The sequence below is a fragment of the Babylonia areolata genome, chromosome 18, assembly GCF_041734735.1.
Source record: "Babylonia areolata isolate BAREFJ2019XMU chromosome 18, ASM4173473v1, whole genome shotgun sequence".
Taxonomy (NCBI): domain Eukaryota; kingdom Metazoa; phylum Mollusca; class Gastropoda; order Neogastropoda; family Buccinidae; genus Babylonia; species Babylonia areolata.
Genome location: NC_134893.1, coordinates 48,491,615 through 48,511,842, shown reverse-complemented (window position 1 = coordinate 48,511,842; position 20,228 = coordinate 48,491,615). Strand labels below are relative to the sequence as shown.

General features: G+C 41.2%; 1 protein-coding gene across 4 annotated transcripts in view; it reads right to left on the bottom strand.

The window, feature by feature from the left end:
• LOC143292864 (calcium-activated potassium channel slowpoke-like) overlaps positions 1 to 20,228 on the bottom strand; it is a 74,168-nt gene that overhangs the window by 23,562 nt on the left and 30,378 nt on the right. For all 4 annotated transcript variants that reach the window (XR_013056690.1, XM_076603499.1, XM_076603500.1 and 1 more), the window contains exons 5-14: positions 14,444 to 14,595; positions 13,421 to 13,591; positions 9,885 to 9,976; positions 9,225 to 9,335; positions 6,774 to 6,879; positions 5,550 to 5,702; positions 5,037 to 5,192; positions 4,154 to 4,266; positions 2,245 to 2,403; positions 728 to 804 (exon numbers count right to left, since the gene is read on the bottom strand). Coding sequence is in view for 3 of the 4 variants with exons in the window: in XM_076603499.1 (XP_076459614.1) it covers positions 728 to 804; positions 2,245 to 2,403; positions 4,154 to 4,266; positions 5,037 to 5,192; positions 5,550 to 5,702; positions 6,774 to 6,879; positions 9,225 to 9,335; positions 9,885 to 9,976; positions 13,421 to 13,591; positions 14,444 to 14,595 (1,290 nt within the window). In the remaining variant the exon portion in view is untranslated. The remainder of the gene's footprint in view (positions 1 to 727; positions 805 to 2,244; positions 2,404 to 4,153; positions 4,267 to 5,036; positions 5,193 to 5,549; positions 5,703 to 6,773; positions 6,880 to 9,224; positions 9,336 to 9,884; positions 9,977 to 13,420; positions 13,592 to 14,443; positions 14,596 to 20,228) is intronic.

The following is a 20,228-nucleotide window of genomic DNA, read 5'->3' as shown; positions in this document are numbered from 1 at the left end:
ATATGATTACAATATATCAATGTTGAAGTTATACTGACACATTTTCCCATTGAAATAAAATGTAAGAAGTTATACAAACACGTCTTCCCATTGGAATCAAATGTTATTCATCCATTCACTTATTTACTATAAAATCGTTCATATATCTGTGGATCAATATATCTATGTGGGTATCTATGTATGTATGCACTTATGTTATTATTTGTTATCAATTTCTCCTTTTTTTTCATTACCATTGCAAACCGATGCTTTCAGAATCAACTTTAAAAAATTGTCTTTTGAATATATATCCATCTACCAACATACAGTCCTTTGAAAATGGGGTGGAGGGGGTTCATGTTCACAACCAAACACACACACACACACACAGAGGCATCTTGGGTGCTTCTGGGAAAGCTCATGCACACTCATAATGTTAGTCCATCATCAAGGTAACAGGTAAATAAAGGATTGCATGGTGAGACGGTACTTGTTATAAAATGCATAACCCCATCAGCTGATCATGTTAACACAACACCCACATCGCACTTTGTTGTTGTTATTCTTGTTTTGCTATTTCTTTTCTCATCTAATCCTCCACTACAACCTCAGTCCCAAGCTATCATATAAAAACCCACAGACTGGAATAAAATCAAACGAATTACACAGAAAGGTGCGATGTGACTTTCCTGCCCTACTTCATTCAAGCAGAATGCTCAAACACACAAGAAGAAAGACAAGAACTTACATGGCCTGCATCGACATTTCTTTATGGCGCGCACGTCTGTGACATCCCGGTGACAATTCTTGCAGTAGTAGAATGCTCTGTGAATCATTATCCAATCAGAATAACCGTAAGTCACATGTGAGATATCCTCTTCTGCTCCCTCAACTCTGTGAACAGTCACTGGGGTGCTGCCAAGAACTGTTCACCAGATTCCTCCAGGTCTGTAGGGTGTGTGTCAAAGCCTGGGTCTCTGCAAATGGTTTTCCTGTCCATTCTGCACTGCCCTCAGTAGGAGGAGTTTGTATTATGCTCCATGTTTGGTGATACATATACTTACCATGTCAAACTGATGCAAACTAGGCCTATCGGTTTGCTCTGCTTGGCCAAATTTCGCGTGGCTAACTGAAAAGATGACCTGTCTTGCCCGGTGCGCTCTTAGCCAATCAAACGCCTCTAAAAGCTATAAGCGCTGAATCATTCCTCAGTCCATCATTTTTTTTTCTGTCTACCCCTGTCTTTCTCTCTCATCAGTTCCCTGGAGGACTGTTTTAGCAAGGCCACTGGATCTTGTTATGTGGCCATACCAGTGCAGATTTCTTTCTTAACTCACGTCAGCACATCTTCATATGCACCCTTTAAAAATAATTTTCTTTGTTTGACTTTTGTCAGTAAATTATATCACATTTCCAATATTTCACACATCTGAAAACCAAATCTCGGAAAAGGAATAATTCTTGTTTTCCTTTTTCATAGTTACATTCACTGCCATGTAACCTATTGCAAGGATAACAAATATTGAATTGGCAATGGTTGATTTTAATCTTTCTAACTACTACACAAAATTATAGTATAGTATAGCATAGTTTAGTATAGTTTAGTATAATATTGTATTGTATTGTACTGTATTGTATTGCATTGCACTGTGTTGCATTCAATGTATTGAATTGTATTGTGTTGTACTGAATTGCAATGTATCATGTTGTATTGCATTTGTATTGTATTAATCTTTTGTCACAACAGATTTCCTTGTGTGAAATTTGGGCCACTGTCCCCAGGGAGAGCATTTTGCTACAGTGAGAGTACCACCCTTTTTTTCTGCCTGGAAGTGTTTATGTTTACCATCCAATAAAAATGGATTTTTCTACAGAATTTTACTGATGACTAGCTTTTTGTTGCTTGTTGTTCTTTTATGTGTGTTACATGCATCGTTTGCAGAGACCTGTGTTTTGACACACAACCAACAGATCTGGAGGAATCTGATGAACAGATATTCAGTGCAGCGCCCCAATGACTCACATAATTGAGGGAGAAGAAGAAGGAGAAGAAGTACATGAACATATGGGGCCAAAGTATACTGTCTCATCTGAATGACTAAAAAAAAGTAAAACAAGCTTCAGATTTCCAGTTTTTGAAACAGCTTTACACAATTACTATTACAGACACCTTACTGACGCAGATATGTTGTGTTGTGTTGATCTCTTGTCACAATAGATTACTCTGTGTGGAACAGAACAACAACAATTTGTTTCCAAGAGTACCTTTTGACTTCCTCAGCAGATTCAGCCAGGAAGAACCCCTGTGTGGCATTCTCAATGCGAACCTTGGAGCCAGGGTTGATGGCCAGGGTGCTCTCCCTTGTGTCTTCCTGCCTCACTTCAATGGCTCCCAGAAGCAGCTTCAGCTTGGTGAAACACAGCCTGCAGACACACAACAGTCCCGGAGAGTGGAGGTTTGTGCACTGTATCATATTCTACAATTAACCATAATGTACAAGATGCGTTATGTGCTCTTGTGTCGTGATGTGTTGTTTTGTGCTGAGTTGAGTTTCTTATAACAAAAGACTTGCTTTGATTGCGTCCAGGCATAATCAGGTCTGCACATCTGTTGACACGGGAGATCGGAAGAATCTCCACCATTAACCCACAAGATGCCGTGACTGGGATATGGACACAGGACACTCTGACTGAAAGTCTGCCATTTTAACCATTCAGCCCTTGTTGCCCTGAGTGCCAGAGTGGAGAAAGTGGTGATACAATGTGTACCAGCATTCTGTGGCATCAGAGGCAACAAAAATGCGGACATTCTGGCAAAAGACGGTGCACAGAAAGAGCAGGCCAACAAACTGGCGTCATACAATGAAATCAAGACAATCATCAAGGCACAGCAAGGAATAAAGTGGTGCCTCCAGCACCCCAAATATAACCCAGAAGACAGATACCATTTGCTGGAACAACAGGAACAGGTTAAGATCTTCTGCCTGAGGACTGGACACAATCGCCTGCTCCACCACATGCACACAAAATTTGGCATTGGACAGAGTGGAGAGTGCCCTTGTGGTGAGGGACCAATGACAACCAACCACATCCTTCAAAACTGTAGGACGCATGCAGCATCCAGGAGGAAGTACTGGCCAACACCGACAGCAGTGGAAGCCAAACTGTACGGCACCCTGGAGGAGCTGCGATGGACGGCAGCCTTCATCGAAGACACCGGGCTGCTTATCTGATGGGAGGCGAACGAGGAAAAAGAAAAACCATTCAGCTGCTGCACCCATCACTTAAATCACTGTGTGTGTTGTCGCTATCAATGGTTAAATCAGTCCACGGGGTGCAGCTATCATCAGGATAAATCAGCTTGTATCCTGCTACATATATCATGTAAAGACAGGAGGCAACAGCTGCCAGCTGTTCTGTTTTGTTTTTCTGGGGTTGCGTTTCGTATATTGTGGTGTATCAGTCAGGCACAGAGAGAGAGAGAGAGAGAGAGAGAGAGAGAGAGAGAGAGAGAACAAAACATATGTGTGTATGTATAAGTGTGTGTGTGAGGGGGTGGGTGGGTGTGCTTGCTTGTGTATGCATGTGCAAGTGTGTACAAGTGAGCATGTGTGATCACACATATATACACACAGTCACATGTGCTTGTGTATATAAAGAATACATTTTTGTATAATGTGTGTCTATAATTGCTTCCAGCAGGTAGGTACACTGCTCTCTGTATATGATGGCCTGTGTTTGATATAGCACAATGGTCTCCTGAAACAGCAATATGAGTGTTCCACAGGTGATTTATCTGAACACATTACACTTTTATGACCACTGCTTTTTATGAAGAGATGAATAGTTTCTTCACTGGACTTTGCAAGCAATCAAAATGAGATTTTGCCTTCTTAAAACTCCCTCTCTCTCCAGAGGATAATGCCAAACACTTCAACATGGTCTTAATTTCTTTTTGCTGATTTGAGTAATTACCTTTTGTTATTATAATTATGATTTGATTACCTCAGTAACTGTGGAAGAAAAGGAAAATCATATATGTACACACATACACATACTCACATGCATGAGCACACACACAGACACATACACACAAACACAGACACACACACAACCCCCACTCCCATCCCCCACTAACACACCCTGTACACTACAGAACTATCTTGTGACTCACTCAGCTGCTTCAGGAAAGGTCAGACCATTGAAGGCACTGGACAGGTACTCTGTGTACATCTCCATTGCTGTGCCTCGCATGTAGTCTGTCTGCCACTGGGGCATGTCTGGGGTCTGCAAAAAACAACAACAACAAAACAAAACAAAAAACAACAACAAAAACCCCAGAATGATAATTAAGTGTTTTCCATGAGAAATCGGCTAGCAGAAAATGAATAAACTTTCTTATATTTTTTTATTTTGTGTGTGTGTGTGTGTGTGTGTGTGTGTTTCCTCCCCCCCCCCCCAAGCACTAGCCAGCAGTTATTATTATCTGTGTATTTCTTTTGTCAACTACAAAGTTTAGAATATACATTCTAAAGCAGGCCAAGTTTATATTCAATGTCTTGCTGTGCAGAAATCTATTGTGTATTTCATTTGCCAGTTTTGGAGTTTCGCAATAACATATTCTCAACAACAAATAGAAAAGAATGCCAGTTACATATGATATCAAGCAGTTTAGTGGTGTAACTATAAAATCTGGAAAGCAAGCAAGCCAGTCTGACATCCCCTGGTGTGTGGTTTCCAAGTGTCCTTAGTCAACTGCTCCCTGCGGGCTGCCAGTGCTGGGACTGCAGCAGAAGAACCTGGGTGTGGCAATGTACGGAGGACCCAGGAGGAGCAGCAAGGAGGGGAACTGGTGCAGATGATGGAGAGCAGCACAGGGTCTGCTCTGTCGTGTGCACTTAAGACAAACTAACATGAATAGTTCCCAACAGACTGCAGACACTGAGTTGGTACAGGTGATTCCTGGCGAGCGGTTCTGCAATAATGCCGCTGAAGCACCGCATATGATAGGGCATACAAAAAAAAAAAAAAGAAGAAAATATGTCTCCAAGACTCACTGGTTTGTAGGACCTCATGGTGAAGAGGTTGGCCATCAGTGTGGAGAAGCCAGGGGCCATGCAGCTCTGGGCGATGAAGCCCAGCTTCAGTTCAGCCACACACACTGCGTCGTCTCCCCGCTTCCAGTCCCAGCTGGGGATGTTCAACAGGTAGGCCTGTCACACACAGGATTAATTTTGTTATTATCATTCACATATAAATGCATGGACACACACACACACACACACACTCACACACACACAATCACAAACACCACACACACACACAGACACACTCACACACACACAATTACAAACACACACCAAACACACACACACAAACAGACACACTCACATACACACAATTACAAACACACACCACACACACACACACAATTACAAATGCACCACACACACACACACACACACACACACACACACACACACACCACACACACACATACACGCAAAGAAGAAGAAGGGGGAAAAAAAGCATGAATCATATAACCTGTTATCAATCACATCAGTTTATACCTTGTTGTGGTACTGCAGCAGCTGAACAATAACTTTGATATCAGAACAGAAGTTTTTCACAGAGATGACACGCATGATGTTGGCTGCATCCTCCTGATCTGGGTCCTGACAATACTTGTTGGACAGCACCAGGCAGGCGTCAGCATGCCGGATCTGGTTTTCAGATAATTTAAAAACAAAACAAAAAAAACAAACATTTATGCCGTGGAGTTTTAAAGATGCTGCAGCTGCAACAAGCACTAAAACCAAATGGTTAGAGCATTGGACTTCCAATCTGAGGTTCCTTAATACTTTCATTTCACTGACTTTTAAAAAATGCAGCGACAAGAGCCAAACCCAAAATTTAATAGTTAGAGTTCTGTGGATTTCAAGAAGTTGTTCCTGAATTGGACCCAAGAATTGGCACATGATGGATTATTGGGGAAGTTGTATTTTTCCCCTCTCCCAGGTAAACCTATGTGCAGACATGTTGGTGTCCTAAATTCCCTTCATGTATACAGATAATATACTATATGTGTTAAAGATCCTGTAATGCCTTTCTGAGTTCAGTGGGTTACAAAAACATGAAAATACCCAGCATGCACATCCTTGGAAATGGAGTATGGCAGTATAAACAGTGAAGTAACTGGGTCATTTACATGAAAGTTCACTTGTAAAAATGAATGAACCAGAGGATTCCAGCACACAGAAGAAAAAGAAGCAGAAAGACAATATTTCAATGTCTGAAAAATCTTCAACTAAACAAATATCTTATACTTCTGATCTTGTTAACTGTATGTGAAGCTTGCTCCCTTTCTTGCTCACAAAAAAATTCTTCATTTGTTTACTGTCATTTGAAGTTCATTAACATAATCAGCACGTAAGATACACTTTTTTTTTTTCAAACAAGAGCCTCAAGAACCATGCTTGTGTTAAAAAAAAACATGTATGTCAAGTCATACAGTGCACACAGCTTTCCACATAAGATAAGACAGATATACTGATCATGTAGGTGTACACTAATGACTGGATAAGTGGAACATCAAGAAATTTTCTATACTGCATGTGTGAAATTAACATGACTAAACATTCTCATGTCTTGCTGAGCTGGCACAAAAAGCATGTGCACAACTCTATGCAAATACCCACACACATTTGTACACACATGCATTCCCACACAAACACACATCTTGCAAGCCATGCCAAACTTTCTTTAATAATATAGCACATCTAGAAAAGACTTACCTGCACTCTCTCAAGATCATTGGCATCCATAACAGAACCTTGGAAATATTCCACCTGGGTGAAGTGTCTCTTCAACAGCCCCTCTAACTCCAGATCTGGCAAGCCCCTGCACATGCACAGTGTCTGGTATATTTCACATATGCAAAGATGACAGAGCTTCAGAAACATCTGGGTAAATGTAAATCATATTTTTGTATTTGTAGTTGTATTTGTTTTTATCACAACAGATTTCTCCGTGTGAAATTCGGGCTGCTCTCCCCAGGGAGAGCACGTTGCTACACTACAGCTACTACCCATTTTTTTGTATTTTTTCCTGCATGCAGTTTTATTTGTTTTTCCTATTGAAGTGGATTTTTCTACAGAATTTTGCCAGGAACAACCCTTTTGTTGCCATGGGTTCTTTTACTTGCATGCTGCACATGGGATCTCGGTTTATCGTCTCATCCAAATGACTAGCGTCCAGACCACCACTCAAGGTCTAGTGGACGGGGAGAAAATATTGGCAGCTAAGCTGTGATTTGAACCCGTGTGCTCAGATGCTCTTGCTTCCTAGGCGGACATGTCACCTCTATATAGATCAATTGACTCAAAAGCAAGAGAAACAATTTTCCGATTCACCCCACCTCCATCATCTCCACGTGTGCGTGCGTGCGTGTGCGTGTGTGTATTGTGTGCGTGGGACTGTGCGTGGGAGTGTGTGTGTGTGTGTGTGTGTGTGTGTGTGTGTGTGTGTGGTATGGTATGGTGATGTGTGGCGTGGTGCAGTTTGCATGTATATAGATGATATATGTGTGCGCAAATTAAACACACTGGCTGACTGAAGTACCAGAAATCACACATCTTTAACTCTTTCATCCCTGCAGCACGGATTTCCGGTTTACAGGATTTTTACCCTTCATTCCTGGAGGCCGGAAAACCGTGCAGCAGAGAATTCCCCCTTTCCTTCCTGCAGCTTGGAAAATCAGTTATCGCGGTAAGCGCTTAGAACTTCCCGCGAGTCGTGTCATCAGTGCGCATCATCTATCCTTGACCGGGTCACTAGCGGGGCAGTGTTTATGAGTGGAATGGATGCCAGACACCCCCTTCCCCCTCCCTAGGCCATGGGAAAGTGGGCGCCGCTACATTCTTGCCGATGTGCTGTGTAGACACACGGACACAGAAAAACGGAATGTGTAGAAAGTTCGGACTGTGACCAGTTTTCTGAAGATGAGTTTTACAACACTCTAACAGATAATGATTTCGATCTGTTTCAAATGAATGACAAGAAGAGAATGCAATTAGCTGTTGCTACAGAAGCACAGATAGTGGGTGATGAAAAGTTAAAAAAGTAAGAAGTGTGAAAATTGTGGTGTATACTTGTGCAGTAACTGGCATGACTGTTTCAAGGTATATCACACACGTGTCACCTTTGTGTGGAATATTACGTGATGATTGTGACATGGACATGCGTATTTAGAGACAGTATGGTTTCTGAATAGTTTTTGTTCAAGAATTGTGTAGATAATGATCTGATTCTGGCTCAGTGACTGCTAGTGCAGTGAAAGGCATATATATTCTCTTTGAGTTCAAATCATTCATCTGATAAAGACAATAGTAGTGACAGTTTTTCATGGATATGACTAGCAGTGTGGCACTGAGATACATATGAGGCACTACTTGGTGAGTACCTGCATGATGTGCATACTCTTCAAGCAAAACACTGTCCTGCATGTCGTACGTACTTGTATGCATTGTGTTTGACCCCAAAGTCACCTGTTTTACACCTGAGTATCACCAGAGATGTCACCCTATAGTGTCAACAGGGTCTCAGACAACGTCTCACATCAATTCTGAACACAACAGTATATGACAATCTTATTGTACTGTAATGAGCCGCACTACCGTAAGCCTCCAAAATAAGTACCCTGCTTCATACTTTCTTTCTCTTCTCTAAATCCAGGAATGAAGGGAATATGTGAATGTTAGGGATCTGGGAACAAGGGGGAGTAATAGTTCATAGAAAAATAGGAACGAAAGAGTTAATGCTGGGCTGGGCATGGATGGACAATGCCAACAGAAAGTACATACAACACGTATGGAGCCCTTCCAAAAACATCTGACTGATTTGGTCAGGAGTTTAACACCATGAAAACTGGAGCCAAACATTCATCATCAAATCAGGTGAATGCTTGTCTCAAAGTCAGTACACGTTTTTGGCAAATCCTGTCTCAAATGGTTAAAGATGAAACAGACATGCTGACCCTCTCAGCCCTCATTGGAAAACAAATTATCTCTTTCTCTTACGCAAAACCACAAGTACACCACACAACACATGCACACAAACACACACACAACACAAACACACAACACAAACACACACAAAACATATACACACACACACACAACACACACACACACAAAACACACACACACACACACACACAACACACACACACACACACATCAACTTACTTGTGCAGGAACACAATCTCCACATCCACGTCCTCCCGGTCTTTGTGAAGAAAGTCCTTCAGAAAGTTGAGGACTGACTCATATGTGATGTGGCCACAGACCACCACATGCCTGCACACACCCAACAGGGAATGAACATCAACACTCTGTATCATTATTATTTCAATCTGAGGCTTTTATCGCAAGCATGCACACACACACACACACACACACACACACAAACACACACATGCACACATGAACACATTATTTTTTTTATTATTATTATTTTCATTGATGGCTTGATGTAAAAAAGCAATTGTTGCTTATTCAATTTACCATCATGAAATAAAATCTTGACTTGACACACACACACACACATTCTACACACACATGCACACACACACTCTTTACACACACTTACGCACACTACACACACACTCACACTAATGACACACACATATAAGCACACATGCACACACAATCACACACACACGCACGCACACACACACACACACTTGCACACACTACGTACACATTTACACACACATGTGTGAGTGCACACGCGCACACACACACACTTGCACACACTACGTACACATTTACACACACATATGCGCGTGCACGCGTGCACACACACACACACACACACAGAGAAAAAGTGAATAAGAATCCCGATACCTTTTGCCCCTCTCCTTTTTGTATGTTCCACCATATTTCTGTCTCCTGCCCAGAATCTCTATAATTTCTGGGATACAGCTGGTGAATGAGACCTACAACACATGTTCAGATTAAATCTGATTGTACTTCAATCTATTTCAAATATTCGTCTTTGATTTCACCACATTTTCCCCCACTCACCAGTCAGTTCCTCCTTCATCTCCTGTCTTTTAAACTATAACATTAAAATTAGAAAATTAATACACTAACAAAATCTCTATCACTTGTGTGTGTGACAGGACATTAAAACAAAATTCCGCCTCCACACAATCAGATCATTTGTGAGAAATGAACATCAATTCTGCAGATGAATTTAATGAACTTCATTGCACAAACTACAATTACCATAAGGCAAAACACATCACTCTGAAATAAAGTTAAAAAGGCAGTGTAAGACTATGGTACAGTTGGACATATCTATTCTTTATTAATTTTATTCTTAGAGTGTAACCTGGCAAGGCAAAGTCATTTTTTCTCTATCATCAATGTCGAAAGAAACATAGCAAATGCAGATAACCGACATTTTTTTCTGAAATAAAAACACCCCACAAATTCTGAAGAGTGCTTACACTGCTGAAGTCTGTCAAAATATACTGCCATATATGGAAAGATTATCTACTGTAATCTATTTAACAGAATCATATGACAACCAGCTTTACTTTTATAAGAAAGTACAACCATATTCTATTTTCAACAAAAAAAAGGAAAAAAAAAACATACCAAAAAACAAACAAACAAGAAACAGAAAGATAACTGAAAGCATTAGCTTTTTAAGTCAGGTCAGTTACAAGTTGCTTTTTTTTGTTAACCAAATTTTACAGAAACAAATCTCCACTCATTGAGGTCTTAAGTATTTTTGCTGACTGTCACCATTCACAGTGCAAAGAAAACATGGGTTGTTAACTCACTCTCTATCTCTTTCTCAGTTTTATCACTTGCTGAAGAATGGTTCTGTTTACAGTACTCATAAACTCTGCGTTTATAAATTTAATGCCCTGAAGACACGACAGTAATTCTGTGACAGCAATGAAGAAATTTAGAATTAATTTACTATGCACAAGAAGCACTTTTGTTCTACAGATTTAAGTTAGTTATGTATTTTAATTTTGTTGTTGCTGCGTGATCACCATATTGTGTACTTTTGACCTCTTTCAAGGGGCCTGAGGCCTGGAGATTAAAGTTTTTGTTCTTGTTCTCTCAGTTTTATCCAGTCTTATTGCATCTGTCTCAGCAATAGCTGATACACAGGTAGTGTTGCTCGAAAGTGAAGTTTCACGCACACTCATTACACTGACATTTCAAAGTCAGTCTTGCTTCCTTCATCTTTCTTTCCTACCTCCCATTCTGCCCCTTTTTCTGTATCTTCATCCTATCTTTCCATCAACATCTCTTGCTTCTTCCCTCCTCTGGCTTTGCCTTTTCTTTTTACCTCTATCTGTCTACCCATGCCCCCACCCCCTCTTGTTCATGTAAATTGACGATGTGTTTGGATTTTTCTGCAGTCATTTGCCAAAACATTCAAGGTCTCCTTCAGTCACAACAAAACACACACCCTCACAGAAAAGAAAGGACAAAAATCTGTTCACGATATTGATGAGGTTGAAGAAGATGATCTCTCAATACTGATGAGGAATAAGATGACAACATCTCATGATGCCGATCAGGAAGAAGATGACAACATCTCACGATGCTGATCAGGAAGAAGATGACAACATCTCACGATGCTGATAAAGGTGACAATATCTCACAATGCGGATGAAGAAGACAATCTCACAATACTGATGTGAATGAAGAAGAAAATATCTCACAATGCTGATGAGGATAAAGGAGATAACAATATCTCATAGTAATGATGAGGGTGAAGATGGCAATATCTTACAATGCTAATGAGGACGAGGAAGACGAGAACATCTCACAACACTGATGAAAGTGAAGATGGCAATGTCTTACAATGCTGATGAGGATGAAGGAGATGACAGTATCTAACAGTTTCAGTTTCAGTTTCTCAAAGAGGCATCACTGCGTTCCAACAAATCCACATTTGCTATGCCACATCTGCTAGGCAGATGCCCGACCAGCAGCGTAACACAATGGGCCTAGTCAGGCCTTGAGTGCAACGGGCGCACTAGCTGAGCGGTTAAAGCGTTGGACTTTCAATCTGAGGGTCCCGGGTTCGAATCATGGTGACGGCGCCTGCTGGGTAGAGGGTAGAGATTTTTACAATCTCCCAGGTCAACATATGTGCAGACCTGCCAGTGCCTGAACCCCCTTTGTGTGTATACGCAAGCAGAAGATCAAATACGCACGTTAAAGATCCTGTAATCCATGTCAGCGTTCGGTGGGCTATGGAAACAAGAACATACCCAGCATGCACACCCCCGAAAGCGGAGGATGGCTGCCTACATGGCGGGGTAGAAATGGTCATACACGTAAAAGCCCACTCGCGTGTATATGAGTGAACGTGGGAGTTGCAGCCCACGAATGGAAAAAAAAAGAAAAAAAAAAGGCCTTGAGTGCATGCATGTATATATTTTGTGTACCTACCAGACTGGATTTATTCCACAGAATTTTGCCAGAGCACAACACTCATGTGACATGGGTTCACACTGGACCTCAGTTTATCATCTCATCCGAATGACTAGACACTCAGTTTGATTTCACAGTCAAACTTGAGAGAAAGGGGAGAGAAGAGGAATCGAAACCAGACCCTCACTAACACTGTTGGCAGACAAGCATCTTAACCATTCTGCCACATTCCTCTCAATATCTTACAATTCTGATGAGGAAGAAGATGACATTATCTCACAATGGTGATGACGATGACAAGGATGACAATATCTTACAACACTGATGATGATGACAAAGATGACAATATCTTACAATACTGATGAGGAAGAAGATGACATTATCTCACAATGGTGATGACGGTGACAAAGATGACAATATCTTACAATACTGATGAGGAAGAAGATGACATTATCTCACAATGCTGATGACAATGACAAAGATGACAATATCTTTCAATACTGATGATGATGACAAAGATGATGATATCTTACAACACTGATGATGATAACAAAGATGACAATATCTTACAACACTAATGATGATGACGAAGATGACAATATCTTACAATACTGATGAGGAAGAAGATGACATTATCTGACAATGCTGATGACGATGACAAAGATGACAATATCTTTCAATACTGATGACGATGACAAAGGTAACAGTATCTTACAATACTGATGACGATGACAAAGATGACAATATCTTACAATACTGATGAGGAAGAAGATGACATTATCTGACAATGCTGATGACGATGACAAAGATGACAATATCTTTCAATACTGATGACGATGACAAAGGTAACAATATCTTACAATACTGATGAGGAGAAAGAAGATGACATTATCTCACAATGCTGATGACGATGACAAAGGTGACAATATCTCACAATACTGATGAGGATGAGGAAGATGACAATATCTTACAATGCTGATGAGGATGAAGAGGATGATGAAGATGCGACCCAGCACGGTGGAGGCGTTGATGTCCCCGTATCCCACAGTGGACATGGTCACCATCAGGAAGTACAGGCACTCCCAGTACGTCAGCTTCTGTGGGTTGCTGAAGTTGAAGAACGGGTCACCAGAGTTCTCAATCTGAAGTCAAACACACACTGTCACGTGCGACTGTGTTGACTTTGTTCATATTTTTTTTTTTACAACAGTTGGTCTTAAATTTGTAAATCTTATTGCAAAGCATGGTGAGCCCCATCTGAGAAAAGGTGGGTAACAGGGGGGTACTGCGCTACATAAGCCTGCATTTATTATCATTATCATTATTATCAATATGGTGGTCAGCATGGGTTGAGTTATCACTCATGTCATCGCTATCATCATAAATATTATTATCATTATTTTTACTATCAGTTATTATCATCAATATCTTTATTCAAATGCAGTGGTGAATTTTCAATCATTAAAAAAAAGAAATATAAGCACAGAAACAAAAATATCAAGCTGGTAGAAAAAATAAGCAAAAATTTTTTTTCTCTCTCTCTCTCTCTCTTTTCTTTTGAGTGGAAAGGGGGTGGAGGGGTGGGGAAAAGGAAATTATCGAGAAAGTAGAGTAGATTTTTTTTCTTTTCTTTTGTTTGGTTGTTATTTGTTCTGGGGAGAGGGAGAAAAGTAGTCTAAAAAAAAATAAAAAAAATACCCCCCCCCAAAAAAAACCCCACACAAAACAACAACAAAAAACAACATTTTTTTCAACTATACAGGACACTGCCTCATATGAGAAATTCACAGTGACATAATGCACATGATATGGTGCACAACAGATCCAGAAAGAAAATGATTATACACACACACACACACATGCATACAATCAACCCCACCTCCGCCACCCCACTCCCTCCCAAACACACACACACACATAAAAACACACAACCCTGCAACCACCCTCTCATACACAACCCCCACAACACCCCCCCTCCAGCCCCCCACACACACCAGATGCAGGAAACCAGCAGCAGCCAGCCAGAGGGAGACAAAATAAGCCACCAGCTGCACCAGTCGGATCAAGGTGCTGGTCTTCAGCACGTTCAGGTAGGTCAGGATGTCTGGGATGGACATCAGCCGCAGGGCTCTGAGAAACCTGAGACCTGCACACACATACAGGCAGAAACCTTAGACCGGCACACACACACAGACAGAAACCTTAGACCTGCACACACAGACAGAAACCTTATACCTGTACACACATACAGACAGAAATCTTAGACCTGCACACACAGACAGAAACCTTAGACCTGCACACACATACAGACAGAAACCTTAGACCTGCACACACAGACAGAAACCTTAGACCTGTACACACATACAGACAGAAACCTTAGACCTGCACACACAGACAGAAACCTTAGACCGGCACACACATACAGACAGAAACCTTAGACCGGCACACACATACAGACAGAAACCTTAGACCTGCACACACAGAGACAGAAACCTTAGACCTGCACACATACAGACAGAAACCTTAGACCTGCACACACACACTGACAGAAACCTTAGACATGCACACACATACAGACAGAAACTTAAGACCTGCACACACACATACAGGCAGAAACCTTAGACCTGCACACACACATACAGACAGAAACCTTAGACCTGCACACACACACAGAGACAGAAACCTTAGACCTGCACACACACACACACAGATAGAAACCTTAGACCTGCACACACACACAGACAGAAACCTTAGACCTGCACACACACACAGACAGAAACCTTAGACCTGCACACACAGAGACAGAAACCTTAGACCTGCACACACATACAGACAGAAACCTTAGACCTGCACACATACAGACAGAAACCTTAGACCTGCACACATACAGATAGAAACCTTAGACCTGCACACACACACAGATAGAAACCTTAGACCTGCACACACACACTGACAGAAACCTTAGACATGCACACACATACAGACAGAAACTTAAGACCTGTACACACACATACAGGCAGAAACCTTAGACCTGCACACACACATACAGACAGAAACCTTAGACCTGCACACACACACTGACAGAAACCTTAGACCTGCACACACACACACACACAGATAGAAACCTTAGACCTGCACACACACACAGACAGAAACCTTACACCTGCACACACATACAGACACAAACCTTAGACCTGCACACACACAGACAGAAACCTTAGACCTGCACACACACACACACTGACAGAAACCTTAGACCTGCACACACACAGACAGAAACCTTAGACCTGCACACACACAGATAGAAACCTTAGACCTGCACACACACACACAGAGATAGAAACCTTAGACCTGCACACACACAGACAGAAACCTTAGACCTGCACACACACAGACAGAAACCTTAGACCTGCACACACACACAGACAGAAACCTTAGACCTGCACACACACAGATAGAAACCTTAGACCTGCACACACACAGAGACAGAAACCTTAGGCCTGCACACACATACAGGCAGAAACCTTAGACCTGCACTCATACAGACAGAAACCTTAGACCTGCACACACCCACACACACAGACAGGAAACAGACATGCACACACATACAGACAGAAACTTTAGACCTGCACACACACACACACACACACACACACACACACACACACACACACACACACAGAGAAACCTTAGACCTGCACACACACATACAGGCAGAAACCTTAGACCTGCACACACACATACATGCAGAAACCTTAGGCCTGCACACACAGAGGCAGAAACCTTAGATCTGCACATACACACACACAGAGACAGAGAAACCTTAGATTTGCACACACACACACACACACACACACACACACACACACACACACACACACAGAGGCAGAAACCTTAGACCTGCACACACAGACAGAAACCTTAGACCTGCACACACACACACACACACACACACACATGCAACACACACACACACACACACACACACAAGACCGATCATAATTTTGATATATCGATTTCGTTTGAATGCTCTTCGTACAAAATATTGCAAAAGCATATAGTGTTTATGTGGAAAAGAAGTTAACGTCTATCACATACTTGTCCAGTGTCGAAGAACAAGACAACTGGTCCTTCAAAAATTCAACGGCCAGTTTCCACTGAACACATATTTGTCCTTAAAAGATGTTTTGAATAATCATTTATTACTCCGAGAAATTATAGAATGTTTGAATAAAAATCCAACTGGTATCTACCTTTGATTTTTTGTTTTTTGTTTTTGTTTGTGTGTTTGTTATAATGAGCATGCCTTATCCCATTACAGGAATGTTTGAGATGGTTATACTTTACTCTTAGTTAAATTTTTCATAGTTCTTCCTTTTAACCTCATGTCTCCTTTCCTGTCTTATTCATCCCATCACTTCTTCCCATCCACACACACACACACACACACACACACACACACACACACTCCCACCCCGTCTGATATCACTCAACAGTGAAAAGACGTTAAACTAAAGAAACACACACACACACTTCAACTGTTTCAAGGTGACTATCCAAGTTGTTCAGCAACCATCTGCTGTATCAGTCAGCCTGAAAACTACAGATCACACATGTTGGTCTATCCTACACATTAACTCTTGTTATCCACCTCAGTGCCGAGTTTTCAGGTCTTTTTACCTTCTCACAGCACATGCAGGTAACCAAAGTCAATTTTCTGGTGTGTGTATGCCTGGTTTCAATATCGGATATCCCACCAAATGCTTGGACTATGGGAGCTTTAGCATATATATTTGATCTTCTGCATACACATGAAAGGGGTCCAGTTACTAGTAGTTCTGCAAATCTGTGTAATGGGAGATTGGAAAAATCTTTATCCTTAAGGCCAGACACGGTAGTGAAATTTTGACCAAAATCATGATTTTTTGTGATTTTCGTTTTTTCACATAATTTGCTTCTTCAAACATCTAATCTTTATAGTCCGTTTCACCTGGGTACTATATTCACTTAAATAAAGCTTCAAACAGCATCAACATGTGTGATTTCTTGTGAGTACAAGCACATCTCTTTCTTTTCCCATTTTCTGTTTTGTGTTTTGTCCTCGTAATACCATTTTTCAAAATGCTAATGCTCAAAAACTTTAAAAGATAGCATGTTCAAACTTGGTACTTTCTTTCTTTATGTATTCATCCTTATTATATCAAATAAAACAAACAGAAATAACATATCTATAAAGGTACTGAAGTTCTAGGCTTTTAATTTTTTTGTTTGTCGGCCATTTTGGATTAGTTTCCATGGAAACCGTCACGACAAACTGCACAAAATGACCTTTTTAGACATGTTTAGTCCAATATCTTTGCATACCATGTCACAGAAAGCCATAAACTTCAAGTTTATTTCATATGTTTTTGTACTACCGTGTCTAGCCTTAACCCACAATGACTGGGGCTCAATCCCAGGAGCCTCAGTTTGAAAGTCCAATGCTTTAACTCTCTCCAAACGAGCGGCGAAAGAGACGACGTTAACAGCGTTTCACCCCTATTACCATCATCAAAATATTGCAAGCGGAAGGCTCTTATACTGAAGAGGTGAATGTTGACAAAGAATACCACAATTCTGACGACGGAAGCTAAAGGTTGGGTCATTCAGACACCCACTGGACATCCGAGGGGTCTGTGTAGAGGAGAAGAGAGGACTGGCCGTACTGAGTGAGTTAACCATCCGGCTGAACATTGTACCCATCACCACAGGCTGAACAAGGCCGGTGTCTGGGCTTCCTGAACCAGACATTAAAAAAACATTGTCTCCACTGTCACTCTGGCTCATGGCCAAGACTGCTGAGGAAACTCTCTGAGGGTGCATGTGAATGTGAGAATAATGTCTTTCCTCCACAGAACCTCAAGTGAAGGTCAAACTGAAAATTCCTTTTAAAATCATTTCTAACAGATGTTAATCAATATTCAAGGGTAAAATGCACCAAAAGAATATTTTGAATGAAAAAAAGTGAGATATCGCTGTCCAAGAACGTATATAGATCTGACCCTGACCATGAGTCATGGTCATTTGGCAAGATCTGAGTTTTCAGAATTCTATATGGTTCATCTGTTTGTCAAGTTTTGTCCAAATTTGTGAAAGTCTGTCAAATATTTGGGTTCTTTTTTTTTGTTTTGTTTTGTTCAGTTTAGCATTTTGCCCTCTCCTCTCTGACATCTCACTGGCATTATCCCCACTGCTCTCATCACTGTAGCATCCAGGTTCGTTCTGTCACAGACTCAGTGCTAGCTGTCCACAGGGAATTATCCTGAAAGGTCACTGAGATGGTGACAGTTTTTATGTATTCCTTTGATGACATATAATGATGCTTGCTGCTGCTGATACAGACAACTATTCAGCTGTGTGACTATGTGACAAGTTCTCTAAGCTTCCTTTCACAATATACCCTTGCATCAGTCACGCCTAAAAGATACAGATACCTGCAGCTGGGTTGGAGATTTGGGCAACATTTCAAAATATGAAGAATTATGTGTGATGTAGATGACACACATCTGTGTTTTTCCATGTCAGTCTCACCATTTAAACATGCAGCCCACTTAACTGTGGGTAGGATCATGTAACATGCTGCAAAACATGTCCCGCCTCTTTTCATCCACACTGCAATACTTCTATGACCATATAACCTTGACATCCTTTATGATTAATAAACAAGGGAAAGGATAAGTCAGGGCAATGTCTAATGTCTTGGCCTGTTTGATACATGTCACACAGAGGGAGTTAAAACACCATATGCAATTTGGGTGTGGTCAAAGGCTGCTTTCTTGGCCTCAGTGGTTATGTGTCCAGTGAAGTGATCTGGTGGAGTGGTCTTACAATGATGCACAAACCTCCTTGCTGGGCTAAGGCTCACAACCATCTTCACCTAGCAAGTAGGGGCCAGCCTGCACTCTTCTGCCCAATGGCAAAGATAACCAATTATATCTGTAGTAGGTTTATATAGCAATATATTCATGGTATCTAGGAAGCAACACAGCTAATATGATACATCCAATAACACCGGTTAATACTGTGATGTACTGTATCATACAATGGGTGTCCCATTAGGGATTTAAATATGGTCTGTCACACAGAGACTGCAAGAAGTATCTTGCATCAACAGAATCATGTAAACTGTGAGAGCAGCTGATCTTAACCCACTCATGGAGCATTGGCCCACTGAGTACTCTCTGACTGTTATTCTCAGATGGTGCCCTCTCACTGAGGGGACTCGACGTTCCAGCCTATCTAGATACCTTACATGCACATCTCTCTGATATTGCAACAGTGACCCAGGTGGTATCTAACACATGCAAACACTTAATTTTTCCAATCTGAGTAATCAGTATGCATTGCAGTGTATTGTAGTAAGATTATCCCTCATGACAATACTCAACCAGTGCAAACATAATTTTCCAGTCTGATTAATCAGTATGTATTGCATTGTATTGTAGTAACATTATCCCTCATTACAATACTCAACCGATGCAAAAATTCATATCTGTATCCCTTGTGACAATACTGAACCTGTGCAAACTCATATATTTTTTTCCTCGTGACAATACCCAACTTGTGCAAACTGATATCCTCACCCCTTGTGACAAAACTAAGCCTGTGCAAACTCATATCCTTATCCCTTGTGACACTACTCAACCCAGGCAAACTCATAATCTCATCCCTTGTCACAATATATTCAACCTGTGCAAACACATACTGGGTATCCTTATCCTTGCACCCACTATAGCCTTG